Here is a 27,642-nt window from a genome sequence, read left to right on the forward strand (position 1 = left end):
GTAGTCCCAGAATGGAGACTGTAACCAAAGATGAAGGTGGAATGGAAGAGAATGTTGGCAGGCTTATGTCGCTGGTCTTAAACAGCTAGGTGGAATTGTAACAGAGATGCTGAGGAGTTGCGGATGTATCTTGTTAGATAGTTGTATCCTCTTAAAAATCGTGGCTGCCAGAAGATGGAAAATGCTTCTATCTCCTCAAAGGAAACCATAAATTGATTGGACAAGAATGTGTTAACTAGATATAACTAAGTTGTTTTTTTTTTTTTTAAATCCCAAATGAAACTTGTCCATTTTCTCTAGTTCTTTTAGTTTGTTTTTTTTTTTTTAAAGAGAAAAGATTATTAGACTTTCTAAAGCATTTGACACTTCAGTTATTACATTATCTGGGCCATTAAAAACATGCTTCTCAATTTTTCAACTCTTGTAGAATCAACATGTGAATAATATTTGTGTATGTGAATAAAAAGTAGAGGAGAACACGTCAGCAATCCCTTGGCAAATTTAGAGTTGAAAAATATGTATGTTTTTGCATTAAGGTGCAAAAATTAGATGATAGCAGTTTTCAGTTTCTCTGTTTATTGGATATGTTTTGTTAAGTGTCTTCAAAATGAGAAGCTTCAAGTACTGGGTTGTAGCTGAGTCAGAGAAGTTAATCTCTAGAGAAGTTCCTAAATAAACTAAACTCTTGTATTAGAATAAATAGCCTTCCTGCAGCTTTTTTTCCTTCATGCTTTATGGGTTTTCCCAATGACCAACAGTCATAGTTGGTAAAGCAAATGTGTCCCAAAACCACTTGGAGTAACTTCAAAGCAAGTTCAAGTGTGGGGGTTTTTTTTCAATATTTAGGGTGCATCCTAAAACTTGGTGGATGTTGAATCCATTCCTTATCTCTGTATACCTAGGGAACTCTTAACAGCGCATAGGAAGTACTAACTAAACACTAAGATTTAAGGTCAACACATAAATTTCATGGTTTGCTTCTGTAGTTCTATCTTGTGCTCAAAGGTCCAGGAGAAAAATAACTATAGGCATTGCTGCAATATGCACCTTGGTTTTGGTTGACTAAAGAATTAAAGAAACAAATGGTGGATACTCTTCCATAAAAATACTGTTTATTCTTTGCTAACATGTTGCAAGACCATGTTCTGTGTTTCTTTCATGACCCACGCCATTCTCTGAATTCGATATAGGATGGCAATTGTAGCTGTTGGAGTTTTGTTAATAATACTAAATTACTGGTTTTAATGGGAAGTTTTACTTGAAGAGCGGGAGAGCACAACTCTTCAGTACCAACTGAATGGCTAACTCCTTTACTGTCACACTTGTGGTCTGTGCTACTTACCTGGTACCATTACTGCTGCTTCTGTGTTTTTCTTCCTTGCCTTTTCTTTCCTTATTTTTTTCTGTAATCCCTTGCTTTTCTGGGTATGGATAACCTGTAAGAATTCCTTGCTTGTTTGTAACCTGTTTAATTCCTTCTGTTGCACATGTGGACAACTGAATGTTACCAATGGGTAACAAAGTGCCCAGATTTGACAGTCCAAATGGGAGAAGTGAAATGAGATGGTTTCCAACTTTCAGGTACTATACTGCATTTTTGGACAGACAGGATGAGGGCTATGAACTATGTGGTCAGACTGTTCCACAGCTTGGGTTACAAAAATGAGTGGGGCATAAGCAGAGCTGAGATGGTGAAAACTGTAATTGTGAAGGTTCAATAAATTGTTGTCTGTCTTGGATTCAGCTTGGAAGTCTTGCATCTTAAACTGCTGTCATACTATTTTAGCTTCAGGATTAGAGGTGCAAGGAATTAGGCTGCTCCACAGAAGAGTGAATGGATTTGTTGGTGGCCTGGAAAAATAATGTAAGATTAGGAAGTGTAATACAGTATACTGCTTGAAGATACTTAATTTTGGAACTTGCCGAATGTGAGGTGGGTGTCAGGCATTTTTATGTATTTCTTTAATTCCTTCTGTGGGTCATGATCTTAGAAACTAGGTTGAGTATTTGGGGTCAACAGTGAAACTGTCACTGCTCTTGAGTTGCTTGAACTTCTACATGTTTTCCAATTTCATGCCCTCTAATTTCTTGGCTTTGCTTAATTCTTCTGCATCACAATATCTGACTCAATGTTGGTATGATTATAAGAACCTCAGAGGTAGATTTATTCTCTTAGTATTTGAGTAGAAGTCTTGTGCTAGAGAGGTGCTAATTCCGAGGAGCTAGTATTTGGGGAAGTTGCACACTCTGTGCCTGGATTACTTTTATGCAAAGCAAGTACTTAGTAGTTGCTTTGCATAAAACAATGTAAAAGTCACGAAGTTGTTTTAAATGTTAATTTCTAAATTTTGGCAGTTAGCCTGCACTATTATCAGCTCTTAAATTAAGTCCAGTCTTGTAACTGTGTTAATATCCCAATTTTAAGTAGATTTCTTTTAGTGGCTGCACCGCGAAGCCTGAAAGGTGACTTAATTGCTCTGAGCCAAACATAAATGCCAGATTCCCTAGCAATCTTACCTATGACATCTCATTAACAAGTTTCCTTTTGTAGCGTACAGATAGATATTCCTGTTAAATATACTGGAAGATAATCAGTATCACGTTTTCCTGGATTCACAGGCTCCTCTCAGGCTAAGACACAACTTCTCTGTATTGAGTAGTTTGTTTGATGAGGGTGTTTTGTTTTTTTCTAATCAGATTTAACCAAAAAAGGCAAAGTGTATTCGCACTGTTTCCGAATGGGGTAGATGAAGGTGTTTTTATTGCTGCTTTTTTTGCAGTCAAACCTTACTCCTGTTTGTCTTGTTTTAAGCCTTATTTGTTGTGGTGTCCACAGAAACTTTGGGCATGTCTTTCATCTGTGCTCTTGTAAACTTCTTTTAGGCTTTAATTGCTCTGGTAAGTTGCATATGAAATGTACAAATTACAGCAGGTGAGATCTTGCATATTTTTCTGACCATCAGTTAATTCAGAAATTCTAATATTTAAGTGGCTTAAAGCCTGTGGGCTTTGTCTGAAATTCATTTTAACAAATATTTAAACCACTGTGGATGTGTCTGTGTGGTATATTCTATTCATGCAAAAGTTTTTGCAGCCTCGATAACAAATACCATCCTTTTTAGTTTGCCAAGTTGCCTGGTGGTTGTTGAGGAAGAATACAGTGCCAGCCTATCACAGCCAGACCTCTAGTAACTTGTTAAACAAGGGTCATTAAAAAAAAAAAAACAACCCCAAAACCCAAACAACCCTAAACCCCAAACTTCTCTTTACCAAGCTGGCGGTTCTTCATTGTTAAAGCTTTATGGAAATGGCAATACATCGTGGAAAAGGAGCTCGAAGGAGGAGGATGAGGAATTCTCTGCAACAGGTAATTTTAATTAATCATTAATTTTGGTGGTATGGAGGAGAATGAGAAAAGAATGAGAAGCATTTTGTATGTTTGTGGAAGAGGAAGAAGGGTCTTCTGAGTAGGCTCTTTTTAAATGCTGGCTGCCAGCCTCTGCCACCTTTCTTCTTAACACTCCCATTCTTTTCTAGTTGTAGTGGATGATGGAAGACAGCTTTTTGTGTAATTTGAGAATTGAAGTTGATTATCTTGATAATCCCTAGTTCTGACCCCCAGCTGACATGTCTTGGTTAACTGTTTCAATTGCACACTGTAGTTTTTCCTGTGCTAACAAAGATAATTAGTAATGTAGAAGGTGCAGGAGCAAATGCAGGAAGCACAACATATAGTGTGTTGACAACACCCCATGAGGTGCCCATGCATCAGAACAAATACAGAAACATTAGTAATATTCAGTTTCTGTGGGAAGCTTTGGTGCACAGGTATAACAGCCAACTGGAGTGTCAAGGCAGTTCGCATCTTTGAGGCCATTTCCAACAAGGATGAGCTTATTACAGTTCTTTGTATGTTGCTGCAAAAATTGTAGTGAATCTTGGACAACTATTCCTGTACATGTACTAAACAGATCTTAGGAGACCACTTGTGCCACTTGTTGAATTAATTAATTGTCTGGCTATGTAAACAAATCAAAAGTTTTGAAACAATCTAATTTTTAAACTGTTCCAGGAGTTCATTTGTATTTGTGGTCCCTCTCACACCACCTTTTGAGGACTAAATTTGAGATGAGTCCTAAGGTGACATTGTGGTTTGCTGCAATGTAAACACATTTTCTGCTTTTATAAAAGCAGAAGACTAGTTGAAGGCTGACACTGTAATTTAAGTCTCTGAACTATTTATAAAAGGATGTACATCATGCAGAAAAGTAACATACAATTGAGCAGATCTAGAAAGTGTTTTCTACTAATGTATGCTGAAGAACTCTTTTGCAGTCTGATGTCTTACTGTGTACAAGCTGTTTTGTATAGAAAACTTTAGCTAAGAATTTAGATTCTGTTGCTGATTTTGCTAATTGCAAATTTCCTTTTTTTTTTAAATTTTCTATCCACAGCTCTTCATGCCTTTCACTAAGAGGAAACTTGTCAAGATAATTGCCCTTAACTATCCTACCTTGGAGGAGCATGTACAAAACTGATCTTAAGAAGAGAGAGCTATTTAGTATTTGAAGTAACTGCCAAAGAAAGAGAAATCAAGAAACACATTTTTATGGATAACCTACAGAAGAAATAAAGACTAAAGTCCAAGGTTATCCTTAATCAGTAAAAAGGCACAGCTGCTGAAAGGAGAATAATTAGCAGAGAATAAAATTGCAAAGAACACTTTTATTCTTAAAGGAACAAACTACATGTCATATAAACCTCTGAAATACTTCCGTGGCATGTTTTGACTTCTCTCTAGTAAACTGATATTTCTGCAATATTCATAATTTGGTTAGCCTTCTGTTAGTAGTCTCTGGACTGTTCCTTGATCTGTAATTATTTCGGTCTATAAGTCATGATTTTGCTGCTGTTTAACCAGGAATTAACTTGTAGGGATCTAACAGCATTCAAGAAAATTTCAAGACTATTCTGAAAGAATAAGGCTATTCAAAATATCCATAGTATTCCAGCCACTTGTTCTAATTGTGTAACTTGAGAGAAAAGAGTTGAACTCCAGCAGTATGGTGGTAATACCCAGATGCAGCTGAGGAAAGTATGTTTTATGCTAGGAATAGGTGCCAAGTAAGTCTGTTGTGGAGTGTTGATGCCGTACAAGCTTCATTTCTTAACAAACCATGTGTTGCTTGTTTCTAAATATGCTAATAGAGTGTATATGAGAGGATACTCTCACTTCATGTGAGGTATGCTAAATATATATCTGGCAGCGAATACTAATATTGTGAGTTTAAGTTGGCAATCTTAAGTTGTATCAGAACTTTGTTACTCTACACATTCATTTGTATAAATCAACTTTTGTGCGTCAGAAATGAAATGACATGCTGTTTGGAGATTTTACAGTGACTTTTGTCTTTATAAATGAGTATCATTATCTTAAAACTATAAAATAAAAAAAAATGTCAATGCAGTGTTATTTTGCTGAATAAGGTTTAGAGTTATGATGATCTTCTGCAGTTACTGTCAAATTTTCTGTTAGTGCATCCAGTCACAAAGTAATATTTTCCAGCATTCTTCAGAATGCTACCTAGCCCTGGTGTTAAACTTTGGTAATTCTTGCATTAAAACTGTACAGATGAAAATGTGTACCTGATATTTTTTCCTCTTTCCTTAAAGGGCTCATTTGATACTTTATGAAGTCTCACAGCTGTGCTTCCCTCCCTGCTTTTTCTCATAACGCATTAATGTGGATATAGCTCTAGGCCTTCTGTCTTACTACCTACCTATTCTTAAACAGCAAGAATATACTCAACCTATTTAGTGCTTGTGTTTCAGGGCTTATATTGTATCTCATAGAGCATGTACACTGGTTGTATTTGGGGACAAATAAGTGACCTTTTTGTACTGCTGTTCAGAGTATGCCTGTCCCCAAGACCAAGTCATTAATCTTCTTCTCTGAGGATCAAGTCTTTGGTATAGAGGAACACCTTTGTGTTTTCAGGTCACAGCTGTGCAAACAGGAATCTTGGCATGAGTAGCTTGAATGTTTATTTGTACAAAAAAAAGGGGGGGGGGTTTAAAATCTTTTTAAAACTTTGTAGACTTTTGGATTCTTCTGTGAAGATGAATACTCAGCACATCAGTTGCAGGTAACTAATTTTTAAAATACCTTATTTGAATACTATGTAGCAAATATTGAATAATCATGTAATTTGTACATTGTCACTTACTAGATTTTTCTAATTTCTTGTAGATATCCAAGTTTTCCACTCCTGGGTAGGTAAGTATTTTTAACACTTCTTTTTAGCAGTAACTGTTTCACAGAGAAACTAAGTCGAAGTTTATTCACTTTTTTCTCTGCTTTCCAAATATTTTTTTAGGCTACTTCATGTAGATAACTTCGTTATAGCTTAGCATGTGCATCTAGATGCATAGTAAGACTCCTTATAAATATTACACTTAGTTCATGGACTGAAAAAAGTTATTCCCGTTTTTAATTTTTCCTGCTTGATTTTCAGAAGCGTTTTATGCTTCTTTAGGCAGATTGATTTCAGTAGCCTGTACTAGAAATTAACTTTCTCCTGGTACCTGAACAAGGATGTAAGCGCCTAGAACAGTTATCTGATGTAGTTATGATTGTATATTTGTGTGTGCATGTGCGTAAGTGCACTGGTTTTAATTCAACTTTCTTCTTTAATTTGCAGCCTTCCAGTCTGGTGTTTTTCTTGCCTCTTCATGACCTCGTGTCTTGAGCAGCCTAGCTGGATCCCCTGGTTCCTGTTTCTTCTTGTTTCAAAATTCTGCTTTCCCCCATTTTAAATCCCCTACCCTTTTATATACATACACTAGGCTTTTACTACCTGTTTTGGTCTTCACTGTTTTTTCTAAGACTGTGGTTGGGTTCCATCCGAGTTTTTCCATGTGGGACTGTTCTCTTGGATTCCCTGCCACAGTGGAATAAGTTTCTCTTGTAGAATATCTCAGTCAAGCTGTTTGAGGTTTTAGGGACTTGACAGTCCTCATCTACGTTTCTGTTCTGCTACTTTGTCTTGCCGTAAGTAGGCATTGGGGAAGAAGTTAAGGCTGTATCTTTTTCTGTTCTACCTGTAAAGCAAGTGTATTAACTTTTTTAAAGAAGCAAGAGAGCTTGTGGATTGTGGGAGATAAGCAAAGTGAATGTGTTCTGGAGGTAAAAAAAAAAAAAGCAAAACCCCCCTCCCCAGCAACGTATCTCCTCTCAGGCATGTTTAGATTCATGAGATACTTGTTCTGCACTTTTTTGTCCTTATTAGGAAATGCAGTTGCATGCTTCCAGGCTAAATGTAGTTGGGTTTTTTCCTTGGTTTTTTTTTTTCTGTCAAGTAATCTCTGTATTTCTGTTAATTTTGAGGAGTCTTTATGTGCAAGTGCTCAGCTATGGAACCCCTTACACTCCACACCATAAGGGAATCACTGCTGAATATAATGTCTTAGACTAATCTTAAATATGTTTTGTTTTCTTGCATAAAACATTCCCTTAAAAATAATTTTTTGGAAGATGTTTGGTTATGAATCTCTTGAGTTATCTGGTCACTTCTTAGCTGACTGATTCTGAAAAAATATTAAGCATGTGTGTATTGTGATCTTCTCTGGCTCAAAGTGAGGCATTTGGGAAAAAATACCAACTTTTAATGTTAGTGTCTTTTGGCGTTCATGTTGCAGTAGTTGCAGATTTAAGTATGTGCAAATTCAAAGTGACTGTACCTTCAAAGTTTTAATTTTTCTTGCTATGACTGGTGTAGTGCAGCAAGGTTTAAAATCTTATTTTAACTTTCCATTAACTACAAAACAGGAACATATTAACGTAGTACAGTACAAAAATATTTAAATGTAAAACTGTTACATCTGAATTTCTGGTCATGTAAACCACTTTTTTTGCATCATTCTTCCTGTGTGAATCCTTTTTGGGGGGAGTGGGCAGGTGGCTCAGGTGAGAAAATATGCTATGATTTTCTTATGCTAATTGAGTAAGGTTTGTCATGGTAATTCATAAGGACATGTCTGTTTCTGTGTATAAAATAAAATGGTAAAGAAGATTATGTGAAGTTTTGAAATTAAATATTTTAACTTGAAAAGTAGTATTTGCACAATATATAGGTAGTGAGTTTGTTTTTTCAAGTTCAGAATATGAGAATGAAGTTCTTACTGTCATCGTGTGGACTGCTGATATTTTCATGGGAATTCTCATTGGAGGAGACCTCTCAATGGTTTTATATTTCTTTGTATGTTTTGGTAACATAGACCTATCCAAATATAACACTGTCCGTGGTTGTTGGGTTTAAAATATATATTTATATTTAAATAACCATGCAATGTGAGTTGCCCGAGATCTTTACAGTGCTGAAACTGAAAGTAGTTCCTCTAAGCTAACTAGGGAATAATTGCAACGTTGTTCTTTTTTTGTGTTTCAGGGAAATGAGGCAAGCTACCCTTTGGAAATGTGCTCGCACTGTAAGTTTTTTTTTTTTTTTAATTGCTACATTATATTGTTAGGGAGGTTAATCTTATTTGGAGATCCATAGGTACAACTTTTATGTATGAAATTACTGCTTAAAAAGTTATGCAGTTTATATACTAACCAAAAGAGTAAAATTAAAAGGTGAAAGATTACCTTTGGAAATAATACAGCTTTTGCTGTTAGACTGTAAAATAAAAAATCAGTCCATCTTTAAAAAAAAAAATTATGAAGATTTTTTTATTTTTTCCATCAGAATATGAAACAAACTTCTAATAGTTTCAATGTCTGTACAGTGAAGCTTTATAACTGGTAGTTCAACTGGTGGGGCTTTTTCATCAGTCCCAGTGCCAGTTCCTCAGAGATCTGGAACAGCTTGTGGTGCAGCATGTGCTATGTTAGGAGTCAAGTATATTGCCTAAGCTGTCTTTTCACCCTGAGAGGAAAGAGAGGTTGAGGCTGAAAGAGCTTTTTTTTCTGTGCATGCTTGCAGCCAGGTATTTAGGTGAGAAGCCACTTGGTGTTTGTGCTGGTTTTGGCTGGGGTGGAGTTAATTTTCTTCATGGTAGCTGGTATGGGGCTGTGTTTTGGATTTGTGCTGGAAACAGTGTTGATAATTCAGGGATGTTTTTGTTGTTGCTGAGCAGTGCTTACACAGAGCCAAGGCCTTTTCTGCTTCTCACCCCACCCCACCAGTGAGTAGGCTGGGGGTGCACAAGAAGTTGGGAGGGGACACAGCTGGGACAGCTGACCCCAACTGACCAAAGAGGTATTCTATACCATATGATGTCATGCTCAGTATATAAAGCTGGGGGAAGGAGGAGGAGGAAGGGGAGGGGTGATGTTTGGAGTGATGGCGTTTGTCTTCCCAAGTAACTGTTCCGCATGGTGGAGCCCTGCTTTCCTGGAGATGGCTGAACACCTGCCTGTCGATGGGAAGTAGTGAATGATTTCCTTGTTTTGCTTTGCTCGCGCACAGGGCTTTTGCTTTACCTATTAAACTGTCTTTATCTCAATCACGATTTTTCTCGCTTTTACCCTTCCAATTCTTTCCCCATCCCACCATGGGGGGAGTGAGCAAGCAGCTGTGTGGTGCTCAGTTGCTAGCTGGGGTTAAACCACGACACTGTTACTTGCTTTTGGCCACATGAGCATAAAACTTATTGCTCTGTCTCAGGGGGTTAGTCTACTCGGTAAAAATAATAAAGTATTTCTTGCCTAAAGCTGACTAAAGAAAGGGTTGTCTTGTGAAATGTGCCTGTGGTGTTATGCTAAGCATACTTATTTTTAACTGCTTTTTTCCTTGAATGTTTTTCTTCAGCACTAAATCATGTGTAGACCTGTGTATGTAGGTATGGACTGCTTGATAAAATTCCTCATCTTCAGTGAATCAGATCTTGTTTTTAAACAGGATAATAAATTCTTCAAGATAGGAACTGTCTTCTAGATTGCTTTCACAATGCTAGTCATAACTGAACTCCAGCTCTCGTAAGTCAAACAGTAATATGAAATAAATAATCACGGGGGAATCTTTCTCTAAATATATTTTTCAGAGAAATGAGGCTTCAGCTAGTAATTTGCAAGTCCTCTATGCCTAATACACATGTCCACATGAATTGTAAATTGAGTTATTAGTTTGTAAACACTTGAGAATCTTAGCCACAGCACTGCATTGCTGTGTTGTGTTCTCAGTGTATATTTTGTTAAATATGGATATGTGGGTGAAAGTTTCATATTTGATGAAGACTTCAGTAGTCTTTTCCTGAATCATGTATATCAATCTTAGGTTACTGCTCCATTGGTCAGTTTTTGCTTAGGGACGAACTGGCTTCTGAATTTTTTTTTTTTTTAACTAGATATGTCTCTGGCAGGGTTGTAAGCAGTGTGTTGCCATCCTTAACTTTTGATTCTAGGACAAGCTATATTCATTGGTAGCAACTGCCAACCTAAAGATTTATTACTGAGCTTGTTTGCCCCCTTTTATTGCAGAGAAAGAGAAGATTTCTGCATTATATTCTGTGGTTAAACTGTATGTTGAGGATATCATCATGTAAATCTGAGGTTTCGCATGATTATAGCTTTTTCTGCTTTGGCCCTTCTCACAGTAGAGAGAAAGTCAGCTGCTTCTCAGGGCATCATAACTACATGCACTAGGGGAGATGTAGTTATTACTGGCTTCCCTTTGCTTTATTTTGCCTAATCGCTGCAATGATTGTACTGTGCTTAAAGATTCCGCATGCCTAAATATCCTGAAGGAGCAGGGTTTTGGGGGTGGGCACAGATATGTACAGTAGCATGTCTGTGAATAAGTCCGCTAAGTAGGTATTCACCTTGTTCTTCAAATGTTAAACGTTCATGCTGCTTCCAAGTAGCTGTCACTGACAGGACAAAAGCTTTTCAAGGCAAGACCAGACAGTGTTTTTGAAGATGATTTGGTAAGGATTTTGAATGTTTAGACTTCTGGGAGACTGGCAGTTAGCAATAATGTATTTATGCTGTTTGCACGGTGGCATTGGGTCGTAACCTCTGCCTGGCACTGCAGTCGCTATTTTGGTGTCTGGTTTTTATGGGAATAATTTTGTTTCAAAGTTGGCAGTTACAGGAAGCAAATTCAGGATGCTATGCAGAGGATGCACACTGTTAATATTCTTTTTACCCTTTATTTTAGAACATTAGTTCTTTTCATAGGTAAATTAGTATTTCTGTATTCCTTAAAACAGTATGGTTTTGTTTTTCAGCTGTGCTGTGTCTGAGAAATTACTGAAAATCTAGTGCTGTTTTACATGCTGAAAATTTGATGTTAGCCGAGCTATGTCAAATTGTCCATAAGAAAATTCTATTGTAGCAAAAAGCTGTGAAGAAAACTATTTTATAGTATAGTAAACAATATTTTATAGTAGAAAGTAGTTTATATTATAGTATTTTATAGTATAAACAATATTTTATAGTATGTTTTGTTTTTAGGATAAGGAGACTAGTATTTGTTTTCTAACTTAGGAGATGGTAACTGACATATCTGAAGTCATGAAAAGGATTAGGCCAGCTGTGTGTAAGCATATACAAGACAAGTGGTTGAATGTGTTTTCAAGGATGTCATCTTTTTGAAATCTGATCTCCAAGACTGAAATGGCTGTCTTGGTTGCTACTCTGAAATATTATATTCGTGAATCAGACAAGACTGTAGATAGAGGTGAGAGTTTTGCTGAAGGTCTGTCTTACTTTGAGGTCTCTGCAATCCATTCTTATAGGGGAAAAATATTTTTTTTTAACCTGGAAACATTTAAAACAAATTTCAGAACATGTTTTATTTACAGAAATCTTTTTCTTCTAATACCTTAGCAATATTCTTTTTTATAATAATCTCATATTAGAAAAATATGTGGGAACTAGGCTCTCTGTGACCACACTCTGGTCTGGTTTTTGTTAGTTATAACTTTGAGCCAGTATTTTAAGAGTATCTGAAAAGCCAACCTTTTAAATACAGGTTTAAACATTTAGATAAACACTTAGATTTCAAAAGTGCCCGGCACCTCTTTGCTGAGACACGTACAGCTTTTCTAAGGTTTGTACACTTTGCAAATGCCTGTGTAAGTATTGTCTACTCTGCATCAATGGATGTACAGTGCTTCTGAATACATAAGCAATTGTCCTCTTAAAACTATCACTGAATGTGGTGGATTTCCAAGAGATCTGTATTTTTAAGGCACTCTTTACTTCTGACTGTCATATTATTAGCAAACTAGCCATGCACCTTTACATTGACTAGAAAAAGTATCATTAAAACAAATTTTCTGAAATTACTTTTTTCAATGTAGAGCACATTGCACTCCAGACATTGGCTTTTAATGAAGCTTTTTGAGTTGCCACTTGAATGCTTTTTACAATACTATCTGAGCATCAGTTATGTGAGTAACCGCTTGAAACAGACAATTGCTTTAAAACTTATGGATCATCCTCTCTTACTGTGTTGGGGAAGGGAGTGTGGTATTTAGTAATATGTATCAACATACTAGTGTCCAGTTGACAGATAAAGCTACTGTACTAAAATGGCAGTTTCACAGAGCATTTGCATGTGATTTCTTGGAAGAGTGGAGTTCTTGCATTTTAACCCGATTCATCATATTTTTAGATGTATGCAAATGAATTCAAGATATGACACAGGTATTGTTGGCTCTAGAATTTTAATACTTGGATGGAAGAGGTATCTTTTGAAAATACTGTTAGTTCTTTAACAAAAAAATCCTTAATACTGGCACTGCTTAAAGAATGCCACCTTGTTGTGTTAGTTACAAGGTGAATGAAATTCAAAATGGATTATGAAATAAACTTAAATAATTCAATAAATAAATTCTTCAATTATTCAATAATTATTCAATAAATGAAACAGTGAACAATTTGATGTTTCTACCAGGCTACCAGCAAAGCCTTTTAAAGAAAAACATTTAACAGGTATTATTTCTAGCCAGTTAGTATGTTTGTAAGCTCAGGCATCAGTGCCAAGCTGACAGGATACTCTCTGGTTCTGCTGAAAAGCATAGGAAGCATAGAGCCTCATGTCAGCTGCTGAGCAAAGCACAGAAAAGGCTAACTTGAGTTTGAGGTTAAAGGAACGCTCACTGCGGCCAGAGCTCAAGGAAGCTCAGACTGCTGTGATGAGTCACAGGCAAACTCTGCCTCAAATGATGTAAACAAAGCTTGATCCTCCTTATTTTGCTCAGTGATGATATCACCCTGTTTACACTGTTGTGGACTTGGACCTCCTTGGATTTCCTAGTGTTTTCTTCTCTATCCTGGTCTCCTGAGCTTGTCTTGTAAAATTCTGTCTGCTACTGCCACCATGAGTCCTTCCAGCTCAGAAACCTTCACTGTATCTGAACTATCTTGTGCCTTGCATTTCCAGTATAGCTTCAGGATATTTGTGTGGGCACTAGGTTGTCTGTAAGGAGCCTTCAGAGAAGTATTTTGTTCAGGCTCTGAAGATTCAATTCAGTACTCTGTTCTTCAGTGACAGCGATGTGAAATTTTAGGAAAGTCTGTTGCTAAACACTGAGGAAAAAGCAGTCTTGTGAAAAGGGGCACATCCATCATAGGTGAGGAGTGTTGTATATGTGCATTTGGGGAGGACATCTGAACAAAAAATGAATAGGATGCTATTGAAATCTGTTGTTACACATAAATGGATGCTGGTTTTATTTAAAAAATCCAAATCAAACAAACCAACCCCCAAACCTATGTGGTTTTTAGGTAAGTTTAGCCCAGGCAGAGGGAGTCAGCAGAAATTATGACTGAATTGAAGGAAGAAAGAATACCCAAAAATTATGCAAATTTAAGGCTTATACTGTAATGCATTAATCCCTTATTTTATATTCTTATTTTTAAAGCTATTTTATGAAGACAAAGATGTTACTGAAATAAGAATTTTTTAAAGTGTGTAAGCTTTTTAAATTTCAGTTTTGTGGAAAGGATTTTAAAGGTAGGTGAGGTGCTTACAATATATTTAAGGAAAAAATAATGAAATTGTTCTGATATGAAATTGTCATATAGTCAGTTTTTCATTATTTCTTCCTCCCGAGTACTCTCATTCATGGTGTGTCCATTGCCAGAAACAAAATATTGGACGAGATTGATAGTTGTTCAGCTTTTGGCAGAGATGCTAATTTCTTCAGTACTGTTCTTTGACTTGTTTCCCACCCCCCACCCCCAAGAGTAGAACCTCTCTCAGCTCTCTAGTGCAGGCAGTCCTTTTGCTTGAATATTTCAAGGTTTGGAATGAGACATTTGCAATCCCATTTCTAGTAGAAATGGGTGCTAAACTTCTGTACCTGGTCTGTATATTGCAGTTGAACTGGAATTGATTGTATGAGCTATGAAACTGGATGTGTGTGTATGTGGAGAAAGAGTAATTAACATTTTCTAAGTATGAAGGCTCTTTAATTTCATAATTTAGGCAGTTGTTGCTTTGCTACAGTTCAGCAAAGCACAAAAAACATTCTTGAGAAATATTCTTACGTGCCTCTCCAACCTCTTCCCCTTCCCATCATCCAATTCTTGTCTTTATCATCCATAATCCTAACCTCATTGACTACTATCTTCAAAAGAAAAAAATAAATTGGTGCTTTATCTTCTCTTAAGCATCACTGGTTTGTAAGTTTAAGTATCTGGCTAATTGCAGATGCAAGGCTGGTTAACTGAACAGTGGCTCTTAGGCCCAGCAGGTGATGGCAGAGCATGTATTTTCAGTGTAGTATTGCTTGTTAACATTGTGTGCGGTGGATCAGTTTCTGAATGTCCCAATAAAATGTTCTTTTTGAATTCATATTGGTAGGTCCTCCTAAAAGATAGATTAGCTTGAGATAAAATACCTTTCTAGCAAAATTTTGGTTTCTTAGCACATCTTGTGTCGAAGATCTTATCTCTCTACTAGAGCAGACCAGTGTGGTGTCGGAGTTGGTCCTGTCAGTCTTTTGTGCCAGCTATAATAATTTAAAGCTGACTTGTATACATGGTAATTAGCTCCACTTCAAAGCAGACCATTGACAGAACTCTGGGTCTCACTTTCAGTCTTTGCTTATATGCTTGTGAGGAAAAATACTGTAGACTGTAGCTCCCAAACCAGGAAATGGACTGAAGTAATGAAATCAGACTTCGCTTAATGCTACTTCGGGGTTCTGAGAAAATGATGCTATCTAATGACTGCTGGGCTTCAGTCCTGGCTCAGGCATCTGTTTGTTTACATCCTGATATGTAAAAAATTTCATTACTGTGTTCTGGTACTTAAGGTTTTCTGAAGTGTAAGTTAGAAATGTTTCAGAACTTGCAATTAACTAACTCATTAGTTTGTGTGACAAGGGAGAAGAGATCCAGCTATGTTGCCGCCTCTCATTTTTCTCCATTGTGATTTTGTGAAATTACAGAACTATTGAGTTGCTTAGGTGGCTTTAATCTTTCAATTTTAGTCAGTGCTAGTCTTTCTATTAATATTGGAATTGAGATTTCACTGATCTGGCAAGAGAATGAAGGTGCATTATATACACTGTAGATAATACTTTCAGTTGGCTGCTTAGTTGTTTTAAAGTGAATTTTTTTTTAAAGAAATAAATAATGCATGTACCTTTTATTGTTCTTGGTTTTTCCAGAAGGAAATAGTTCTAATAGTAACCCTCACAGAGCTTATTTCAGGGTTTTCCAGCATGAGTTCTAGATGCAATTGCACACTTCCGATTTCAAAAGTAGATCATTTGTGAGGGATTTGTCTTAATGGCCAGTTGTTGAAAGGTGTTGCGATTCCTGAGTCCAGGTAGGGAAGCAGGAGAGTTGTGGTTGGACCAGGACATTTTAAACATGACTAATAAAAGTACAGAGACTGATGTCATGGCCGGACAAGCCCTTATTTACATTATTATAGTATAGCTATAAATTATGTCTATTCATACATTCATTTTACATTGGAAAATGTGTTTACATGTGTAGTGTGACAAGCCATGCTTAATGTTTTTGTGCATTTTCAGATGCATATGCTGTGAGGTTTTTTTTTAGGATATTGACTCTTATGCGAGGTGCAAGTCTGGAGTAGAGCTTGCAGTAAAAATGAGGTTCCCATATTAACAGCTTGCCAAGGTGGTGGCTTTGCATTAAACTGTAGTGGGTCCAGTAACTTTCTGGTGGTAGGGCAGGGGGTGAGGTTAGATAGTCCCTACCATTTCAAAGACTGAATCCATTTACAGTTTTAAGATTTTAAGGAAAATGGAAACCAAGGAGTTTCTGTGGGCAGAAGCAAGAGTTGACAAATACCTTCAGTATACTGGTGAGAAGAAACATTTTGTGCTGGTGGAACTCATGAGCAACTATTTGGGCTAATTGGCAGTAGAACTCTGCTTTGCCATTCTCTTTTAGTACTGTTTTCTTTTAGTCTCATGATTACGTTGGACATACAGCTTACCGTATGGTGATATGGCTCCTTTTGCGTGATCCAGAGGGCTTTCTGTATAGCTATGTTGACAGTAATGTGCTTTTGATGCTGTCTTGCGATGGTGTGCTGTTAAGGGCACACCTTCAATCATGTTCTAGGCTTTCACTTAAACTGGTGGAAAAAGGAATGTGGCTTTATTGCAGTTGAGAGCCTTATTAATTGAAATGCCGAATTGCCTACTGGAAACAGAAGAAACTAGTTTAAGCCTCTGGAAATACTGTTTAGCTGTATTTTTATAGCCCAGGAGGAAGAATCGGATCTGTCGCTTGCTGGCACAGCAAAGGGAAGATTGTTCTGGGCGTATTGACCCTTTTTTGCCCTCTGCCTCTGTAGTTGCAAGCAGTTACCAAGACTGAATAACTGCAGAATGTCTGAATTTACTATTCAGGCAAAAGAAGTCTTGACAGAAAATCATCTTGTGCTTCTGGACTTGTGGTGTGCTCTCTCCTTTGTTCTGAAATACTGCAGTTGTGTGTATGTCTGGGTTTGTGTCTGGTTGGTTTTTTAGACAAGGATATCAAGAAATTTAAGTGGAAGTTTGTTACTGTTTTGGTAGAGGATCAGGTCTCTGAATTGGCTACAATTTCCAAACATAAAGCTCTGCATGTTGGCTGACCTTGAGTATTGGAAAGACTAAGTGCTGTTTGTTTTTATGCTGCACTTTTACAAAAGCCTAAGAAGGTATTAATGTGATGTAAAGTGGATCAGGTGGTATGTATGTGCCTTGTAGAAGTTAAGAAACAATTTCTTTTAATATTGGAGCAAATGCACTAAATGGAGCTAAGAAATGTTGAGGAGGCTGTTCATATTAGGAAAGCAATTGGTATGGGGAGTTTGAAAGCGTCAGGTTCTGTAAGATATGTTTGCTGTGGTTTGCTGTATGATGGCCACTTTCTAGGACTTCCTAAGAACCTCAGTTCCTCCTTCGTACCCAAATATGGTGAGCAATTGGTGAACTAACTTTGGTCATGTAAATCAAGCTGCTGATAAAGAATTTTCAGGTTGTTACAGGGAAAATTTGTCAAGCTTTTCAGCAGTCACAGAGTACAAGATTTCTTAGTGGTGATTGTTGATTCACAGATTAGTCTATTCCAGGCAAAACCAGATGTGTAAAGTAGGGTACTAGGTAGGTGCTGTAATTGAGATTCTTTTTAAATTTGAAGAGGATGGATGAAGTTGTACTGCTGCAGAACCTGAATCTGCTTTCATTTCTGGGACATAAAAAAAAAAAAATCAACGTATGCAGGTCATGGCTACAGGTATGTCTGTTTCCTGTTTGAGATGGAGGGAAAAAAAATTATCTTGGGTTTGTCTGGGTGATGTTTTGGGTAGGTGAGTGATTACTGGTCAACAGTGGGACTGTGTTAACCTGCTTAACTTCGCATGTATCCCAGGAGATCTCATGTGTCTGGTGTGCTTAAGAAGCACTAGTTTTGCTACTAAGTTTACTAATATAATTGTCTTTTGAACTTATTATGTTAGTCTACTATAAACATAATGCTAGCTCCTTCAAAGAAAACTCAGTCTCTTCTTTAATTTCTTCATACCTTCTATTTGTAAGAGCTGTCTGACTAAGAACTAGCTAAGCATCCTCAATCCTTAAAAATGTTGTGTCAGCATGTGGTATTCAGTGAGTCACAAGGCTAACTGTATTATGGCTGGTGCAGGGAGGAAAAAAGGTAAGGTTTATTTAAAATAAACTGAAAAGGCTTGTGTTTGTCTTCCGAATTTGACATTACCTTTATAATCTTCCATGAGAGTGTTTTAATAGTTGTAATGAAGTAGGAGAAATTCTGGTAGGAAAGCAATGAAAAAATGTGCATTGTGTTTAACTGGCAAAGGGTTTACTGAAGCCTTTCTGAAAATAGGTGTGTGGTTGTTTGTTTTTTTTTCTTTCAGTTGATGCGGATGAGATAAAACGACTAGGAAAGAGATTTAAGAAGCTTGATTTGGACAACTCTGGTTCTTTGAGCGTGGAAGAGTTCATGTCTTTACCTGAACTGCAACAGAACCCACTAGTACAGCGAGTAATAGATATATTTGACACAGATGGAAATGGAGAAGTGGACTTCAAAGGTAAGACACAGTGCTTGGTGACAGGTGGTGGCATTTTATTGGAATTCTTGGAGCCTTGGAATTCAAATTTTGCTTCAACTGAGAAAGGAAGGGTGTTAATCAAAATAAGGTTCTAATTCCTAGTGAAACTGAGTACCAGTAAAACTAGTTTCTATGGTGCATTAGGGCAGTACACTCCTGAAAGAAATGCTTAAAAGAGCAGATTGTTCAGTAATAGCTTTCCAGGTATTACCGATTTAGGACTACTTGTTAAATATTTCTTGAAGAACATTAATTCAGACTCTCAATTGTGGTGCTATCTGAAGTATATTCTTAGGCTGAAGAGACTGAAAAAAGTGGGGTAGATTGTGTTAAGTGGTGTGTCTGTGTGTAAGTTGTACTTACCCAAATGTTAGGAGCTCTGTCTTTTGGAGTATTTTGAAAATAGTTTTCTAAATTATGAAAGTGGTTCCAATTTTTCTGTTGATACTTCCTTTACAGGATTCTTTTTATGATCTTAAGTAGACACTTCAAGCAAAAAGCAGAAGTTTTGATTTAGTGCATTCCTTCTAAATTTTGACTTATTTTAAATATTCATGATTAAAAGGGCCAGCAGGTTAAAAATCTTCATTACTAGTTTATGTTAAAACAGTCTCTGACCCTTAGAAGTGATAATGTCTGTAAGTTCTGTTCAAGCTAATGTTTACTGTTTCTTATTGCTCATGACTAGAAAAGGTTAATCAGTTTTTCTTAAGTGTTCTTTTTTTTTTAATTGGAGAAAGTTACTCAATCTCATTTGTATTGACAGGCTAATGTTTTAAATAAAATGTTAACATACAAAAGCTGCTAACCTTTACAAAACCCCTCAAATTCTATAGGGAGAACTACAGTGTAGCTGGTATGTTGAGTGTTTGAGGCTTTCTTGGTATCCATTTCCAAAGCACTAAAAGTTGTATGTAACTGTCCAAAATTCCCTTGTGAAAAATAGGCAGTGGTGAAAGATGATACTAAATTCTATGTGAGATTGAGCTGTGATTAATATAATTACCAAGAGCTGTTTGTCTTGGGTGGGAACAGGAAGTTGTCAAAATCAATTTTTTATAGTAAAATGATGCTGCTGCAATAAGTGGCAGTGAATTCTATTGTTGTCATCTGGCCAAGTTTGATTCATTTAATTTCTTTATCTCTGTCTCAGAGGGAAGCTCAAAGGAAAGGTTTTAAACTGAAAGTGGATATGTTTAGATGGGATGTAAGGAAGACATTTTTTATGAGGAGGGTGGTGAGGCACTGGAATAGGTTGCCCAGAAAGGCTGTGGATGCCCCAGCCCTGGAATTGTTCAAGGCCGGGTTGGATGGGGCTTTGAGCAACCTGGTCTAGTGGAAGGTGTCCCTGCCTATGGCAGAGGGGTTGGAACTAGATGATCTTTAAGGTCCTTTCCAATCCAAACCATTCTGTGACTCTATGAAAAGGAAAATTGCTAGTGTGAGGCAACTTGCGTTCTTTTGTTGAAAGGCCTAAACTTTTTTTTTGATTAATCTTTAAGCATAATGGTTAAAAAAGTAATTAAAATATCCAAGTTATCAGTCAAGCATTTTTATTGATAAATCGTATAGGAGGTGTTGATTTAACTTCACAATACTTGAACCTGTAGTAGGCCTTTCAACATAATGCTATCTTGCTCTACCTCTGTATTTTTTCTGTATCATAGTTTAGCTTGTAGTTTTGCACTGTTGTCATTTTTACCACCCAAAACTCTAAGAAGTCTAGTTACAGGATCTCATCCAGACAGATCACATCCCAGGGTTTTATTTTTTTGGCAACTCAAGAGTTTGCTCCTGGGATTAATGACTTCATTGTTAAACAGTGTGAATTTTCTTTTTACCCTATTTCTTATAGAAAAATATTTTTTTAAATTTGTTTTAGAGCAGTTTCCAGTTTTAATGTAATTCTTGCTTTAAGATGAGAAACCAATCTTGAGAGGAGCTGTACAATTAGAATCCTTGTTGGAGTAGCTTTAGTAGAGATCTTGATGGAGTTTTACATCAGATTCTTGTGAAAGTCTAGCAACAAAATTACTTAAATACTGGTGAGAACGAGTCTGGCGAGAGCAGTATTGGATTTGGAGTACTTCCCGCTAAAGTACGTTAAAGTATCAAAGTATGTGGACACTTAGGTGTCACAAGGTAGGCAATATTTTAAAGATTTTAGGGTAATTTGGATTTTTTACAATTTCTAAAAATTTCTGAATGTTTATTTCCTTGGTTTATTAAAAAAAATATACCTTTTTGTAAACGTTTTTCTTGTACTCTTTAGAATTTATAGAAGGAGTCTCCCAGTTCAGTGTCAAAGGAGATAAGGAACAGAAATTGAGGTGTAAGTATTTTGATTTTCCTTAACAAAAACTTTTTGATCCTCAAAAATACACTTTTGTTAGTTAACAGAGAAATCAGCAAATCCAGATTCTTTGAAAAAGTGGGAAATCGTGAAGGTAGATTGTAAGCTTTTTGTACACGTTGTCATTTGTGTCAAGAATTTGCCATCGCTGTTTTCTGCGGAGAAGGTTTGAGGTTGCCTTCTGAATATCTTTAGTTGCTTCCTGTTTAAAAAAAAAAAATCATTTAAGAATACTTAGTTCACAAAACTGTGTAGCAATGTGCTTTGCTTTATGGGAGCATGAGAATAATAAATTTTTTGCTACTACAGCAGGACAGCACTAAATTCTTGTTTGAGAACTGCGTCTCAGGAACACGTGACCCAAGCTTTTGGAGTGGGGAATGGATAGGTTTAGTTATGGATGTAGCTTTCAATAACTACGACTGAAATGTTTAGAAATAAATTCAGTCTTAATGCCAAATTGCTTGCAGTAAAGTAGCCAGGTGGAATTTTGATTCATCAGTCCCCTGGAAGGCTGTAATTTTTTCTGCTTGCTACCTGGGTGCTTTACTTGCAGTGGTGAAGATTTGCCAGTTAGGTGTTTGTAAGAGTTCTTTAACAATTCATTGTATTGTTTCTGATGTTTCATGTTCTTCAGAATGAAATGGAAGGTCTGTTAGAAATCTCACTTAACATGCAGTATTTTTCGCAGTTTGTGCAGGATTGTTGTCACTTAGCGTTAATGCAAAGCACATGAATGTATATTGCTCTTTTCTGACCACATTTGTTACTGAAAGTTTTACATATGTATATTTTACTTATGCAGTTGCTTTTCGCATATATGATATGGACAAAGATGGTTATATCTCAAATGGAGAGCTCTTCCAGGTGCTCAAGATGATGGTTGGGAACAATCTCAAAGACACTCAGTTACAGCAAATTGTAGATAAAACCATAATTAATGCAGATAAGGATGGTGATGGAAGAATATCCTTTGAAGAATTCTGTGCTGTAAGTAATCTCTAAAAAAGACTTTGATAATTTGGAATTTAAAAAAAGGAGGGAAAATGGTAAACGGTATAAAGGGTAGGGTTATAAAAGCAGAGTATTTTTTCAGATCTGGAAACAGTCACCCTTTGACACAGCTTTATTATAGATGGTATCGTCATCTCGTGGCTTACAGTAGAGCAATGTGTCTTCTGGTGTGTGAGCAAGTCATGAGTCTGTTCCTTCAGGATGCAGACTTTCCTATTGAATCTAGTGTGCCAGAAGAAGAGGGTGTTTCATTCAGAGCACAGCAACTTGTATAAAGTAATTTCTATGTCATTGTATGACACAATAAACACAAGACTAGTCCTAATTATTTTTGTATATAGACAAAAATGCTAGCCTGACATGAAGACATATATTGGATTCCAGTCTGTATGCTGGTAGAAAATAGCAGCTTTAAAGATGAGTTGTGAGTGACTGGCTTGTCGTAGGAGGCTGGCTTTCCTTGTTTTCAACAGTTAAACTTGATTAGAAAAGAATCGGCACTTCAGTTGTTTTAAATGTCTATAGCTGCTTAATGGAACACACTGTGTGGAAAAAAAAAGAAAAAAAAACCCAAAACCAATCAAAGCATAGTGGGCAGGCATGTACAGTCTGCCAGGGTGGGGGGCGGGGAATGCTTTAAACTGCCTGAAAGCTATAAAACCCGAGTATGCCATAGCAGATCTCACTTTCAAAAAGCGTCAGTGTTGGGGTGGTGCATGGAGGGGAGAGGTGTGTTCCACAGAGGTGAATTTTGGGTTAATCTCCCAATCTCTAAACTAGGTGTCTGTTCCAAATCACCCTTTAGAAAGGTTTATTTTAGCAGGGTGTGGAGGGAGCCTGGGGAGATTATCACCATCTGCAGAACATGAGGATTTTACAAAGACCAGGATAGTGTGATTTGTGTCAGTTAGAGGGAGAGTAACCCCTCAAGTGCTGCTCTTGAAAAAGGACAAGCAGTTCAAAGGTGCATTTTAAAAACGTTGAGTTTTACTGAGCAGAATGCTTGAATGTAGGACTTGAGACTTGAAATGGTTGATTTTCACCCATGTCATGTATTTGTTTAATTAGTTGACAGGAAGTTTTAAATTCTTTCTGTCTTTAAAAAAAAAGTAAATGACACATTGAAATGTGAACATTTGAAAATCGCAACAATGAGTGTTTACACATTAATATTAAATGGTGTATTAATGAACACACACCTGGATAGCACAGTTTGAGTCAATAGGCACTCAAGCATTGCTTTTGTTTCCTACTCTTTGAATTTACAACTTCAGTTCAAACATAACTTGTTCATACTCATGATCAATGCAAGTTCTAAAAAAAAAGGGAAAAAAAAAATCTGCCCTTCTCCAAACTATTAAAGCAAAAAGGTTCTATTGCCTGTGGTTTTTTGGGGTTTTGTGTTTTTTTGGGGTTTTTTTTGGTAGAGTTTAGTTATTTTCATGGCATCATGTGAAAACGTGGTCATCTGCAAAGAACTCGGAATGAGTTGCAGCCTGCAAACACCTAGATTAGTGAAATATCTGTTTATTTCTTGCACTGGGCTGTTGTCTTCTAGCTGTCCATCAAATACAAAGTTGCCCTTTTCTTTTGTCCCTGGGCTTCTGCCCAGACTTCCTGTCTTGCACTGCTGTTTGATTTTCTTCTACCTTTCTTTTAATTTCTTCAATTTTTATTGACCTCCTGACAAGACACCTTTCATTCCTACAATCTATTATCCTCTTGTTCTTGCATTTTACCTTCTTTGAATTTTGTGCCATCCATCTACAAAAATACTTTTTCGTTTGTGGCATTTGGCCATACCATTTGGCCTTTGAATTTTGTTTCCACATTATAAAAAGTTCCTCTGACATTGCACCTTTCCTTTCTCTGCGTGTGAATTGTTCACCTTTGAACACTGGCAATTCTTTTTTGGGTGCGTGCAGTTTTGTCAGAAATCCTGCCGCCTTTCCTAAGGCCCTTTGCTTCTCCTGTAAAGATGCACAGTTTTACAGGGTATGTTAGAAGTGAGGTTAGCATTTAACATGCTGAAACATAATACAAGGTCAGAATATGAGATGGGGGAGGAGGGCCAAAATGGTGTAATTTACACTGTTTTTTCAGGCCCTTGAGTGTGTAAATTGTACTAATGTCATTATCTTGGGTAACACATAATTCATTCACATACCACACAGTACCTGTGAAATGTAAATGAGTTTGGAGAGGCCAGGGAAGTACTGTAATTCTGATTGACCTGAATGCATCTTCTGAATAAAGTGTGTTCTTTGTATCTTGCTAACTTTCAATTCTCATCTATTTATGAACACTTCTTTTTCTCCCAGGTTGTAGGAGGCTTAGATATCCACAAAAAGATGGTTGTAGACGTGTGACTCTGTAGGGCACCACCCAACACTTTTGCTTTCTTCTCCATCTCTGAAGATCTGCTCAAGATGTCCAGCAATGCTCTCTGTGTATTTAAATGGAAGTATTTTTCTCTGTGAAGCCACATTTTCCAACATGAGCCTCATGAAGCCAACTAAGTGTTATTGAACTTTTATTCTCTCAATAACTCAGTGTAGCACTTTAAAGTCTGAAGGACAGCAAAGATGGAAAGAGCATATCAGTGTGGTGGAGAAAGGGAAGGGGTTGGCTTTTTAATTTATTTTTCTTCATCTTTTATAACAAGGAAATATCTATATATATATATGTGTGTGTGTATTTATATATAGATATATATGTAGCTTTCTATATGTAGTAGCTAGGTGGGCTTTAATTTAATATACTTGATTCAGAAACAAAACTAGAGTACAAAGTGCCAAGCAGAATATTAACAGTTCAATATATGGATATACATCCTTACTTTTATTTCACACAGTTTTATATATATAGTAGAAGAATGTAAAATTTTAACTGGGTCTTAGGTCAACTCTTTTCCTTTTCCTGTGACTGTTCAGGTGTTTCTATATATTGACTGGCTGACAAAGCATTGCTTATTAATTCACCTTAATTATGTTTTTTGTAACACAGGAGACTAAGTTTATTTATACCTGTTAATATATTACCAGGGACTGTGTCTCTTTGCTAAATAACAGTACAGTTCTACTTAATAGGAGAATATAGTTTAATGCTACTGCCAAGAACTAGCCCTCGTGTGCATATAGTAACTGCGGGATGCTTTGATGGCCGCTAGATTTTGTCACCTAGGAACTGGGAGCAGTTACAGCTGTCCTGCAGTTAAGGCAAATCTGCTGTTCTGGATTCATTTTTAGATACAGCTGCTCAAGGTGATAGACACATTCATGATTCTCTTGTGCTTAGCTTAATGAAATTAGGGTCAACATAACTGTGCAGGATTCCCATCTACTTATTTTATACAGTACTTAGATTATAAAATGTTCTTGCCATTTAAATTATGTTCTTTCAACCATGATAGTTTCCCCTCTGCATTTAAAGAATACTACAGGTAGCATAAATAATTGGTAATATTTTTTATATATATATATGTATGTATATAGGATTCATACAGGGGGAAAAATCTTGTTAACCTATGCCATAGAGGAGGAAAACTTCACACTATCTAAATTTATACCTCTTGCGGTTCTCCGGGCCTTTGCCTGGAGAATTTTTTTCTTTTCTAGATTTGTCCATATCATAATTTGTAATGGATGGTAACTTGATATATTTGTGTGATATAAAAGTAGTGAGCCATGTTTTACAACTTTATATCATCCCTTCCCTTTTCTGCAATGGTACTATTGGCTGGAAGAAAAACATTTGCTAGATTTTTTAGGACAGTACATCTTTCCTGTATAGTAGTTTTTCTATCAAAAAAATTGTTTTATAATCAGCAGTGGAAAGTGCAGGTTGTCTGAACCTACTTCAATTGAGCACCTGTCTGCCATAGCTGTTCCTTCAACTGAGTGCTGCACATCATGGGCTCTGTCTGTGAGAGAGAAATCCAGGTGCTTGGTGTCCTTGCATGACATGAAGTTTTGCATGTAGATAAATTTGAAATGTTCCTCTTGTTTACATAATTTGCATAATTTAAAAGATAATGTTGCCAAACTTTGGTAAATGTTAATGTTCAAAACAAAAAGCTCCACTACATGTAACTTTCCTTCCTCTGGATCAGTACGTGGTTTATAATCCCAGCCAGTGGTTGTATCTGTTCCAGTGTCAACTGCCATGTGCTCTGCTTCAAGGGGGAACTAGTCTTTTGTGAATTTTTTGTACATAAGTATTTGTTACAAACATTTTAGCAAACGCTTTCAATTTCTCTTGCTTGCTTGTGCATATCTTGGCTGGCATTATAGAAATTAGTGCTAATGTTATTTCCTTAGGGGGACTGGAAGGGGAGGGATGAGGTTGTTTTTTTTTTTTTAGTTTGTGTGGGGAAAAATGATTTATGTTGAATGTTTAGTTTTTCCTCTGCATGCTACATCATATGTTGTGGGAACTATAAGAACCTTCATACTATATGAATACAAAATAAAATATTTGAACCTTGGCTGCGGTGCTTCAGTACTTACCTAGACCTTTCCTGTTCAACTTAAAGCAGCTCTGTATCCTGCTCAAAAGAAAAGAAAACCTGCTGCTCATAGTTTTTGTCCCCTCTTTGATTATAAAGATTTAGTGAAAAACTGCACAGGGTGCACACAGACCCTTGAATAATAGTTCCAGGCTTAATTTTAACGTTTCAAGACCACTTAAGTGTTTGGTTTGTTTTTTTGGTTCTCTTTGCTATGTGTCCAAATTGGATAAAATACCTTGTTTTAAATCCTACTAAATTCAGAATGATTGTGCTAAGTGGAAGGTGATTTAAAAACCAAACCAACCAAACAAAAAAAAAAAACCCCTAACCTTAATGCAGGTGGAGATTGAAAGGCAGCTTCCTTCTCAAGGAGAGGTCTGAGACCTCTGCTGGTGAAAATCCTCCCTGTAGCAGGTATATCCTTCACAGAAGCTGTTTGCTGTTGCTCTTTGTGGTGCAGTTGCTTTGGCCTTTTGTGCTGCCCCCTCCCTTTCTACTGCTTTTGGTTGGTATCAGTATGCACCTGCTATAGGATAAAGATTAGATTACTTTTGTGTGTCCTTGCCTTGCTCTCCCCTTATCTTTCAAGCTGAGATAAATGATGTAAGCAGCCAGTGAACAGAAAATGTGCTAACCAGGTAGGTGTGCTTTTACCTTGAGCTGCTCAGAATGGACACACTCTCCCCTATATAGCTCAGACTGTTGAGAGCTGTACATGCAGGTAACTCAGCAAGTCTTAAATCTGTTAGCAATTGAAGGGTTGAATGAATTTGGCTATAATAATAATCCCATACTATAAAGTGCTGCACTGGAAATTTGGACATTTAGAGAAATGCTTACTCAATTTGCTAGTGTTTTTGATAATCTCATTTCAGTTTTTATTTTAATTCACAAACTTGAACTGATTTATTTTACAAGACATGCAGTAACAAGTTGGGGTGGCAGGGTCAGGAGAAAAGGGCCCATGTTTAAGTCAAGTTGGTACTGTGACTGGTCTCTGTAATCTCTTCCCCTCCTCTGTTGCACACATGTAGCATTTTAAGGAGGAGATGCAGCACTTTACAGTTGTTTGTGCTCTGGTATGTGGGCAAGTACTTAACCTGGTGGCTCTTAGCTTCACTAGGCTGCCCTTACAGGTCATCTTCAAGAGAATAAAAAAAATAAAATCTGTATAGGTGCAGATTCTAGGATTAAGTTCAAATATGCTA

General features: G+C 36.8%; 1 protein-coding gene across 1 annotated transcript in view; it reads left to right on the forward strand.

The window, feature by feature from the left end:
- PPP3R1 (protein phosphatase 3 regulatory subunit B, alpha) overlaps positions 1 to 26,410 on the forward strand; it is a 40,809-nt gene extending 14,399 nt beyond the window's left edge. Inside the window, exons 2-6 of the mRNA XM_052784159.1 lie at positions 8,448 to 8,487; positions 18,360 to 18,536; positions 20,830 to 20,889; positions 21,716 to 21,900; positions 24,246 to 26,410. Coding sequence (XP_052640119.1) covers positions 8,448 to 8,487; positions 18,360 to 18,536; positions 20,830 to 20,889; positions 21,716 to 21,900; positions 24,246 to 24,293 — 510 coding nt within the window. The 3' untranslated portion in view covers positions 24,294 to 26,410. The remainder of the gene's footprint in view (positions 1 to 8,447; positions 8,488 to 18,359; positions 18,537 to 20,829; positions 20,890 to 21,715; positions 21,901 to 24,245) is intronic.
- The last annotated feature ends 1,232 nt before the right edge of the window (positions 26,411 to 27,642 follow it).

The sequence above is a fragment of the Harpia harpyja genome, chromosome 4 (assembly GCF_026419915.1).
Source record: "Harpia harpyja isolate bHarHar1 chromosome 4, bHarHar1 primary haplotype, whole genome shotgun sequence".
NCBI classification, from domain to species: Eukaryota; Metazoa; Chordata; class Aves; order Accipitriformes; family Accipitridae; genus Harpia; species Harpia harpyja.